The following is a 12097-nucleotide window of genomic DNA, read 5'->3' on the forward strand; positions in this document are numbered from 1 at the left end:
AGAATCAACAACAAGTGGGACACAATTATGAAGTGGAACGAAATTTATTGGATATTTCAAACTTTTTTAACAAATAAAAAACTGAAAAATTGGCCGTGCAAAATTATTAGGAGCATCACATTAGAAATTCCTGATTTATCATTGTATCTATCTTAAGATCCTAGAACCAAGCATGGCTCAACTCCAGACCTAGTCTAGATGGCTAGGACACTGAGGTTATTGTGTGTGTCTGTATTTGAGAGCGTGGTATGCGAAGTAAACAATAAATCAATTTTCATAGTCTAGACCAGGGGTATTCAAATCTTACCCTATGAAGTCCAGAATACTGCTGGTTTTCTGTTCCAGCTGATAATTAATTGAGCACACCACCATTTTTTTTTTTTTTACTCTGCATCGTTGGGAAGGGCTCGTAAGGAACATTTCATGGTAAAGTCTACACCCGTGGTATTCGGCGCATGTGACAAATCCGTTTTAATTTAAAGAAAGCTGTGGAACTGGCTGGAATTTGAGGGGTCTAGACTGATAACAGGGATAAGTATCTCTCTCTCTCTCTCTCTCTCTCTCTCTCTCTCTCTCTCTCTCTCTCTCTCTCTCTCTCTCTCTCTCTCTCTCTCTCTCTCTCTCTCTCTCTCTCTCTCTCTCTCTCTCTCTCTCTCTCTCTCTGCCAATTAAATTACATTCTCACAGATCGTTCACATCTTTGTGGAAGTTACCTGTGGTGCTGATGTTTAGGTCGGAGTAGATATAGATTTTTGTGTGCTCTAGGGCAACACAATTGGAACACAATTATTTTTTGTCGAACTGAGATTAACTGTCAGGGCCTACAAAAAAAACAAAAGCAGACCGGATTTCTCTCTCTGTCTTTCTCTCTCTCTCTCTCTCTCTACTCTCTCTCTCTCTCTCTACTCTCTCTCTCACTCTGTCATCCTGCTGTTCTATCACTCTATCCCCAGAGGTCTCTGAGAGGTCTCTGAGAGGAAGTGCCAGAGGGAGAGAAAGATCCAGCGAGGAGGATGCCAGGATACCAGGGCTTCTCTAAACAGGACATACTCTAACTGACCCCGCCCGTCAGAGAACAACCCGCTGATCTGTTGGCTGATCAACTCGGTAGTATTTCATCAAAACATGCTCGCAAAAGGTAGCCCACCACCACCACCACTCATTGTCTATGGGAGCTTGGAACTGATGCGTTTGAATGTTATGAAAACTCTTGCACCTATACATTTGACCCAACAGGTTAATTTCCAACGATACCAGCGTTTCTCTAAACAGGACATACTCAAACATAACCCACCCATCATCCATCATCTCCTAACATTGCCCCTCTCCTCTGCCACTGATGCCTTCTGGGTACAGTTTTTCTCCTGTGCTGTGCTTATTTAGTCAGATGTTATGCTAGATAACACTGTTGGCGTACAGACTCTGTCAAGTGCCAATGGTAAGCTTCGGTACGATAGACTCCAAAATGGTGCTTGGTGTCCTTCACTCTGTCCCCGGTTGCCAGCTTAAACAGATTAAATTGTTGGCTAACAGTCCAATGATGGGTCGGCTATGGATACTGCCAACAAAGTGCCAACCATGTTCCAACAGAACGCTGTCTTGTTCAGCTATGAAACCATAAAAGGCACAATAGCGGATGTTACGAGAGCAAACAATTGTTCAAAAGATTCCAAATGATAGCGACTGTAATTCCAAATAGTGGTTCCATATCAAGTCCTAGTTCAAAATATCCGTCCAAAATCAAGTCCAAATAGTCGTGTCCACACAGCACTGGCATATACAGTATACACCGAGTATACAAAACATTAAAAAGACCTGCTCTTTCCATGACATAGACTGACTAGGTGAATCCAGTTGAAAGCTATAATACCTTATTGATGTCACTTGTTAAATCCACTTCAATCAGTCTAGATGAAGGGGAGGAGGCAGGTTAAAGAAGGATTTTTAAGCCTTGAGACAATTGAGACATTGATTGTGTCTGTATGCCATTCAGAGGGTGAATGGGCAAGACAAAATATTGAATTGCCTTTGAACGGAGGATGGTAGGTAGTAGGTTCCAGGCGCACCGGTTTGTGTCAACAACTGCAACGCTGCTGGGTTTTTCAACAGTTTCCCGTGTGTATCAAGAATGGTCCACCATCCAAAGGTCATCCAGCCAACTTGACACAACTGTGGGAAGCATTGGAGTCAACATTGGCCAGCATCCCTGTGGACCACTTTGACATCTTGTAGAGGTCATGACCAATGAATTGAGGCTGTGCTAATGGCAAAAGGGGACCTATATCACGACTTCCACCGAAGTCGGTCCCTCTCCTTGTTCGGGCGGCGTTCGGCGGTCGACGTCACCGGCTTTCTAGCCATCGCCGATTCACTTTTGGTATTTGTTTTGTCTTTGTTTTACACACCTGGTTTCAATCCCCCAATTACTTGTTCATTATTTAACCCTCTGCTCCCCCATGGTTGTTTGCGAGTGATTGTTTGTCTTGTATAAGGTCCGTTATTGTGGGCTCGGTATATTGTGTTGTATTTGTGTATACTTGAGTAAATACGTTGATTACTCATATCTGCTGTCCTGCGCCTGACTCTCTACACCAGCTACACACAGGCCGGTTACAACCTAATGTTTGGTACACTCGGTGTATATGAAGGCTTCACAGAAACTACAGTGGTATTGTCATAGATTACTGTGCACGAAAACAGAGTTTCTTACATTTTTTGTTACCCTTATTATTATTATTATTATTATTATTATATATTTTCTTTAGGGGGTAGATCAGCTTTAATAGTGTAGAAAGATTGTGGCTTCCATCAATTTAATTGTCTGCATCATTTCCAATCACCCATATATTTTGTGTATTTATACAGTATATATATTTTTTTTATTTTGAAATATATATTCCTTTATTATTTTCTCCTAACCCTACCACCCTCCCCTAATTGGAGTAAACTAATGGACAACAACACTTAGCCTTCTACTTCCAGCTTATTCATACTTTATACATTTTATGGGCACAGTGTATTTTACAATAGTTATCTTTTGTTTGTTTTTAATCCCATCCTTCAGCTACCCTCAACCCCTCCCATCTATTTCTAAAGACCATCCAGTTTGATTTCTTTTTGCCATATATTTTTAACTGTGCTGTTCAGCAAAAGTTCTGAACCTATTCTGCAAATTATCTGGTACACCAATTTAAAGCTAATTTGAATTGTAACTTCTATTTACCACCACAAAGATGGCCGCCTGTCCACCCACTGTTGAACATCAACTTAAATGATCATGTCTATTCTATTATCTATGTCTCTATGATTCCAGTCAGTTTCCTATGGAGGACGGACAGTGTCATTTAAAACAACAGATATTCCTATTCAAGTCAACGCTCTCTGAAGTCTGGACCTCCAACCATCTTTGTGGTAGCATTTGAAAGTTGAAATTTCAATTGAATTCCAATTTTAGTACATTTATCAGCCAAACATGACAACCACCCTGTATTCAAGAGAATGTTGTGTCTCAACCGATGGCGGGCACACCACAAAAACGTCAGATGATGTCAAATATATGCAACATATGCGAATATGAAAATAATTGAAGTTCACACATTTTTAGATAATTTATGGTAAAAAAAATATATATATATTAAATAGTTTGACAGCCCTGTTCGTAAGCTTTTAAATTAAATCAATCTCAACCATTTTTTTTCTTCTTCCAGTAATGAAGACATTTATGTCTCATGGTAAGGTGGAGTATGCAAAAGGGATCAACTTTGAACACTTATCTCTTGAATGTTTTGGCATTCAGGTCCATAAAGTAACTTTGTGAGAACTTCTACATTGGACAAATACTCTATGAATGGAAGGTTTTGTTCAAACCATAAGGGGTGCTGTCAAAAAGTGATTCAATTCAAATGGATTTACCCTGAACTCAATGCTAACTATTATTGATTATCCCAATACTGGTCGATATAGTGCACTAATGTGTGTGTGTGCATGCGTGTGTGTCCGTGCGGTATATGTGTGAATGTTTGTGTATTGCATACCCAACATTTCTGGCATTATCTGGAGATGTTTATCCTACATTCCTTTGGATGCTCATTCAGCATCAGCCTGATAGTTATTAGATTAGTGTGTGTGTGTGTGTGTGTGTGTGTGTGTGTGTGTGTGTGTGTGTGTGTGTGTGTGTGTGTGTGTGTGTGTGTGCGTGTGCGTGCCCTCTCTGATAGAGGGTCATGACCGAGGTCTGTTACTGACAGTGTATATATTCAGAGAAAACATTATGGAATAAGATCAATTATGATCGCTTAACCTCTAAAAGAAACCGATATTTATATGCATATTCATTCAATAGATCATGTGTAGTAATCTAGTCATAGGTCTCCTTATAGTTAGATTGACTGGACACTAAAGAGAATGACTTATTCATACATCTTCTTAGAATATGTCTTTAGCTGCTCTGTCTGTGTGAGCGTGTGCGTGTGTGTGTGTGTGCGCGCGCATGTGTGCGTAACTCAGACACGTATTTAATTCTGTCTGATGAAGTTGGCTCTATCAAAGTGTCCTAAATTCAACTTGGAATTCAGTTATCCTGTCCTAATCTTAATACCAGACCAAAGAACAGCATTAAAGCTACAGTCTGCAATTCGAAAATTCAACAAACGGGTAAAATGGGTAAAGAACTGAACTGACCATTGAACAGATTCCCAACCAGATCACAGACTGTAGCTTTAAGCTCATTCCATGCTCACAATAAAATAACCTCTGACCTCAGAGCAGCAGCTCTTTTTTACTTAGAAAAGAGTAGGGAGCCAGAGAAAGAAAAAGTCAAAATCCTTCTCTAAGAAGTTTGAATTATATCCAATTTAAATAGTTAGTGCACAGAGAGTCTTATGTTCACTTCTCTTATACACTCTTAGAAAAAATGGTTCTCAAAGGATTCTTTAAGGAGGGCTTTACATGGAAGGCTGGTAGAGTAATAATAGAAAACATTCCATTTATAATTGAGCAAATGGCTAAGTTAGTTGGGTGGGTTTGATTCAAGAATAGGCCAAATGGGATGTGTTAAGTCCCTTTAAAAAGATAAGTCTTCTAGTTCACCATACTGTACACCTACAGTACCTATCAATGATTTATGAATGACAATGACTAGAGAACAATGCCGACTATATAATCAGATCATAGGGCAGGTTGACAGCTTCAAGTTCCTTGGTGTCCACATCACCAACAAACTAGAATTGTCCAAACACACCAAGACAGTCGTGAAGAGGGCACGACAAAACGTATTCCCCCTCAGGAGACTGAAAAGATTTGGCATGGGTTCTACAGCTGCAACATCGAGAGCATCCTGACTGGTTGCATCACTGCCTGGTACGGCAACTGCTCGGCCTCCGACCGCAAGGCGCTACAGGGGGTAGTGTGTACGGCCCAGTACATCACTGGGGCTAAGCTGCCTGCCATCCAGGACCTCTACACCAGGCGGTGTCAGTGGAAGGCCCTAAAAATTGTCAAAGACCCCAGCCACCCCAGTCATAGACTGTTCTCTCTACTACCACATGGTAAGTGGTACCGGAGTGCCAAGTCTAGGACAAAAAAAACTTACCCCCCAAGCCATAAGACTCCTGAACAGGTAATCAAATGGCTACCCGGACTATTTGCATTGTGTCCCGCCACATAATCATTTGTGCTTACATTTGTATACGATCATAAGTTTCTCTCTATTATGCGGGGGAATACTTGGGGACACATTTCTTAAATTAAAATCAATTGAAGCTGATTTCCTGGTGTTTTACAGTCTTGTATGTCCAACAACAAAAATATATATATATACTTGGGGGGCCAAATAAAACCACACGCGGGCCAAATTGGAGAACCCTGCTATAGTTCGGGAACCCTGCTATAGATTGTACAATGAGTGACGGACAGGAACAGGAAGAGACAGGTAAAGGTCAAAGGTAAAGAGGAAGTGGTCATCAGAGAGGCAGACCAAATATTGTCTATTATATTGACAAGATATTCAAGTGACCGCTCTAACATTGGAAATACATTTCCTCAAAGAGTGAATGCAGGCTGGAGGAGGTGTGACCATTCTAGCCAATGAGATGGCAGATACGTGTGTGAACAACAAGTCATAGAGATAGAGGACTCATCTTTGTATTTGTGTCATCATAACATCTGTGACAGCACGGGCAGCGCCCTTAAGGTTATCTCCGTTTTAAAGTAGTCCATTTTCTATTTTTCTTCATTGGCTGATTGCTCCCAACTCATTGGAATCCCCACCCAGTTGACTACTTTAAAATGGTGGAAGCCCTCAATGGCAATGTCCATGCTAAAACCAGTTATATCCATGATAAGTCCTTTACTTATCTCTATGAAAACAGGCACAACACCGATATGAAGTCGTTTTTTTTCAAAGTTGCCGAAATGCCATGTGTGTCCACTTATATTAGTGCATTCGTAACCACCTAAGTGTTACATACTTCTATTCAATCAAATAAGCCTCACGTAGCAAATTAGCAGTTACATTCTTTGTTAACCAAATTCGACAGTCTCTCCATACAAAAATGTCGTCACTTCGAAGGCTTATTTTCACCTTTTCCTCTATGGTGCCACAGACCCGGATGGCCATCCATCTTGTGATAAAAGCTACAGAGAGACGGGCGCTGTTTTGTGTCCAGTGTGAATTCCTCCATTGGGAATAGAGAGGAAATGGGGAAGCTGACGGAGATGGGGCTTTGACGTTGAGCCTGCTGACTGTGGGCGTCTAAACAGGTCTTAAGTAAAGTACAGCACGTGAAGGGTTTGTACTCAGACATTGTGAGTTAGAAACCGTCAATAGTTGAGTTGCTTTGCACCTCTCAGGACCCAAAGAAATGCTTCTGGGTGGCTCACCATCCAACCAAGAACAACAACAAATGATTGAGCGAAGAGATACTCAAGCTCTCTTTGATGATAATAGTAGTCCAATATAAGAATGCTTCTTCAAAACTCCTGTCTCAGGACAAAGACTAAATTAAATACAATATTTACCTTAGCAACAAACCGTTTATAAGTATTACCAGATGCACTCTTCAAAAAAGTGTTATCTAGAACCTAAAAGGGTTCTTCTACTGTCCCCATAGGAGTAATCTTTGAAGAACCCTTTTTGGTTCCAGTTTGAACCCTGGGTCAAGATAGAACCATTATGGGTTCCATGTACAACCCTTTCCAAAGGGAAAGTCAAAGACCAATTTTGGAGTGTATGGTACACTATCTCACGCTACAGAGACACTGGCACTGAATGTTCAGAAGACAGAGACTCATCGCTTACACACACACACACACACACACACACACTGGGACTGAGTGTTCAGAAGGCAGAGAGACACTGGAAGAACGTACAGTACTGTAGCCGGCTGTGATGCTGTGTTAGCGTGTACGTGCAGATCCGTGTCTGTGTGCATATGTGTGTGTATTTTTCTGTGTGTGTGTGTACGGGTCTCTCTCGGCGTGTCTGTATGTCTGCACACCTCTCTGGGTGTTGTTTGTGTGTCCTGGGACAAACTCCTTCAGATAAATCTAGAGAGGGGTGAGTAAAGCAAACACAAGGAGACATGTACCCAAGACGTTTTCCACAGTAGCACTCCAGAAGAGTAATGTCTCTGTTGGTGTGTATGTGTGTGCGCGTGTGTGTGTGCGCACACGCGTGTGTTAGCACTAAATCAAGAAGAGGTATCCAGCCCAGTAGACTCGTAAATTCGAGTAGATGGTTGATTTATTGACGTTAGCTGGTAGAAATATTTTTCGGACCTCAAATTTTCCTTCCTCTTTTCCTACCTCTTGAGAGAATCCTCCATCTCTTTCTCCCTTTCTCCATCCGGCTCCAGTGCCACAGCAAATACAGAAAATACAGTTCTGAGAGACCACCTGGTTAGATTAGTATGCCCACTTCAGTAATAGGGCATTCAATATTATGTTGCATTGTGTCAATATAATTGTAGGCCTATTATGTTGTCCACATTGAAAAACATCACATAGGTATTAAATAGCGAGAGAGGTTATCACGTAAAGTAATTAGAAAACAACTGATCGTCTGAGAGAATAAACACAGTGAACAGCGTAAGAAGCAGAAGAAACAGGGAAGAAAAATGGTCGTTGTGCATCCATTAAATGAGTAGGATTGCAATCACGCTAATGAAGGGACACATACAGTACAGTATCCTTCTCTCTCTTCTTCCTTGCCTAATGCCACTTCCCTTCTCCCACCTCGACCCCCACTCTCCCCCTCTTTCCATCTTCTGTCTTTTCCTCCGCCTCACTCCCTTCACTCCGGCGTCTCCGCCTCTCCCTTGATCCATCTCCCCCTCATCCCGCCATCCCTCCATCGCGCACTCCCTTCACCCCACCTCTCTCTCTCTCTCTCTTTCTCTCTCTGCCTCTGTCTCCTTCCCTCCACCTCTCTCACTCTCTCCATCCTTCCCTTCCTCCCCACTTCCTTCCATTAGCATATGGTGCTCATTATACTGTTGAGCATCCAAGACGTTAGGCAATATCCTAACCACCAGCAACAGACGTCAAATATTGACACGCATACAGACACACACACAATTCCATATAGAATGTTTGAGTGCATACCAATAAAAACAGCAGATTATTGCAGAGTGAAAAAAATACTCCATCTTGATGGATTTAGCTATGGTAGATTAGTGGTTAATCTAGAAACAACATGTGTCAGCGGTAAATTATCTGTCTGTCTGTCTGCCAGGAAGAATACTATGTGTTTTGTAATCCCTGGGTTAAATTACGCTCTAAGAAAGATGCTCCAGACACAAATCTAAAAAGAACCCTTACAAAAGAAGATTGCAGTCAGAGTGCAGTCCAAAACAAATATATATATATTTTTTACTGTAGTAATTTTGCAGTGTAATTGCAGTTACAGTGCAGTATAACTGCAGTTACTGCAGTTCTGCTATTACTGCGTCCAAAATACCATAGTCGACTGCAGTTACTGCACCCCCCCCCAAAAAAATAAAAGATGGATGTCAATGGTGGAAGGTTGAGGGTTAGACAAACACACATCAACTCTTGAAGAGTCAGGTGTGAGCTATATGTGACGATGTGAGAGGATTACTTTTGTAAGGGGCATCGTTTCATTCCCTCTCCACTACAAGCGGTGGCATGCGGTCATTCCCTTCACTGAACCATAAATACATGAACGAGTTCATATCATTGGTACTCCCTCAGGGACGGTCTGAGGTTAAAACACCAGTAAACACAAACTACTATGTATCCCATAACGCGTATTACATATACAGTTGAAGTCAGAAGTTTACATACACTTAGGTTGGAGATATTAAAACTCGTTTTTCAACCACTCCACACATTTCTTGTTAACAAACTATAGTTTTGGCAAGTCGGTTAGGACATCTACTTTGTGCATGACACAAATAATTTTTCCAACAATTGTTTACAGACAGATTATTTCACTGTATCACAATTCCAGTGGGTCAAACGTTTACATACACTCAGTTGACTGTGCCTTTAAACAGCTTGGGAAATTCCAGAAAATTATGTCATGGCTTTGGAAGCTTCTGCTAGGCTAATTGACATAATTTTAGTCAATTGGAGGTGTACCTGAGGATGTATTTCAAGGCCTTCCTTCAAACTCAGTGCCTCTTTGCTTGACATCATGTGAAAATCAAAAGAAATCAGCCAAGACCTCAGAAAATTGTAGACCTCCACAAGTCTGGTTCATGATGACCATTGTTATGTTTGGAGGAAAAAGGGGGAGGCTTGCAAGCCGAAGAACACCATCCCAACCGTGAAGCACGGGGGTGGCAGCATCATGTTGTGGGGGTGCTTTGCTGCAGGAGGGACAGGTGCACTTCACAAAATAGATGGCATCATGAGGATGGAAAATCATCTGGATATATTGAAGCAACATCTCAAGACATCAGTCAGGAAGTTAAAGTTTGGTCGCTTGGTCGCAAATGGGTCTTCCAAATGGGCAATGACCCAAAGCATACTTCCAAAGTCAAGTGGAGTGGCCATCACAAAGCCCTGAAAATTTGTGGGCAGAACTGAAAAAGTGTGTGCGAGCAAGGAGGCCTACAAACCTGACTCAGTTACACCAGCTCTGTCAGGAGGAATGGGCAAAAATTCACCCAATTTATTGTGGGAAGCTTGTGGAAGGCTACCTGAAACGTGTGACCCAAGTTAAACAATTTAAAGGCAATGCTACCAAATAATAATTGAGTGTATGTAAACTTCTGACCCAGTGGGAATGTGATGAAAGAAATAAAAGCTGAAATAAATAATTCTCTACTATTATTCTGACATTTCACATTCTTAAAATAAAGTGGTGATGCTAACTGACCTAAGACAGGGAATCTTTACTTGGATGAAATGTCAGGATTTGTGAAAAACTGAGTTTAAATGTATTTGGCTAAGGTGTATGTAAACTTCCGACTTCAACTGTATGTACTTTAAATACATTAACCTTAATCTAAAAGTACTTTAGTTACTATATATTTCACTGTATTGATATAGTCATATCAAACCACTTGTCCTACTTCTAAAATCACACTAAACACACAAACACAAGTTGCAAAAGCGGTTTTCTCCTTTCAATATTACTGTAACATGACGGTTAGCACTAATGCACAATGTAAGAACGACGGTGACAAGTTCATTCATTCACAATTGCCAGCAATGTAGTAATATTGTTCCAAAGGTCAAGTGCCCCTGAAGTTTATTGAGCTTTATTGAACGAAGAGCCATAAGGAAACTAGACCAAAGGGAAAAATGATCAAGGTGTGCTGAATGGAGTGTACTGAGTAAGGAGGACAAACATAGCCTTTTTCCAAATGGCACCTTATTCTCTATGTAGTGCACTACTTTTGGTTGAAAGTGTGGCACGCACACACACAGAAACACATACATGCACCCGCACGCACACACATAGACTTACCACGTAGTAGAACTGCATGTCCTGCCGCACAGGCTGCTCCATCTGCATCACTGAAGAAGATATTCCATCAGAGACTAATAACAGAAGAAGAAGTCTCTTTTTTTCCTTCTCAGAGAGGGGACCAAGGTATGCCTCCTTGACTTTCTTCTCTTTTGCGCTCCTCTCTTTTCTATCCTCTCCTCCTCTCAATGCTTAGACAGTAAGAGTTTCCTCTCTCTCATTCTCGTCTGTAAAAACAACTCCATCAACGGCAACTGTTGATTTGTCCATCAGTCAAGAGACAGCTTGAGCCCAGTATGAGCTTGTTGTTGTGTGGTCCCCCCCCCTCTCTCTCTCTCACACACTCCCTCTCTCTCTTTCTCTCTCCTGCTTCTCTCTATCTCTCTGAAGATAGCGCTCAGTTCTTCCTGTGCCTGCCGCTGCTGCGGCCGCTGGATGTGTGTGTGAGAGAGAAAGAGTGTGTGTGTGTGTGTGTGTGTGTGTGTGTGTGTGTGTGTGTGTGTGTGTGTGTGTGTGTGTGTGTGTGTGTGTGTGTGTGTGTGTTCTGTGACAGATAACGCACTGTGCGCTCTTTGCTGTCAGAAACAGGAAACGTGGAGTTTGGCAGTTTAGCCCTGATGCGTGCGTTCTTGTCAGTCTGTCCATATATATGTGTGTGTGTGTGTGTGTGTGTGTGTGCGTGCGTGCGAGAGCGAGACGGAGTTGGTTGAGTTAGTTGGCAATCACTTTTAGCCTACTGAACCCTGATAAATAGTAACACACACACACACACACACAGGGATCAACTTCCGACCTGCGTAACCTCAGGTAATTTCCCATGTAATCTATAATGTCTTGTAATTTGTATGTAATACCATATTTTTACACACTGGCACACATATATCTTATCATAATGATACTGCAGTAGCTGGATTAGGGAGGGGTAGATTATTCATTAGCAAAATGATTTAAGATTACAGGTCAAAAATGAAAAACCCAGAATAGCACAGAATATTCTGTATTGCATTACTTAATTCTGTGATTCCTGGGATTTTCCATTGCAAATAGCAATAGTATTTGTGTCATGATGCATCTATAATATTAATAATAACAAATCATAATAATTTGGTGGGTGCTTGCATTTGTCCTATTTCACACATGTACAAGTGTATTAATACGCAT

General features: G+C 41.4%; 1 protein-coding gene across 1 annotated transcript in view; it reads right to left on the minus strand.

The window, feature by feature from the left end:
- Nucleotides 1-11402, minus strand: part of arhgap36 (Rho GTPase activating protein 36) — a 97334-nt gene extending 85932 nt beyond the window's left edge. Inside the window, exon 1 of the mRNA XM_029760640.1 lies at nucleotides 10937-11402. Within this exon, the coding sequence (XP_029616500.1) occupies nucleotides 10937-10984 (48 nt within the window). The 5' untranslated portion in view covers nucleotides 10985-11402. The remainder of the gene's footprint in view (nucleotides 1-10936) is intronic.
- Nucleotides 11403-12097: the final 695 nt, after the last annotated feature.

This window comes from Salmo trutta, chromosome 8 (assembly GCF_901001165.1).
Source record: "Salmo trutta chromosome 8, fSalTru1.1, whole genome shotgun sequence".
Lineage (NCBI taxonomy): Eukaryota > Metazoa > Chordata > Actinopteri > Salmoniformes > Salmonidae > Salmo > Salmo trutta.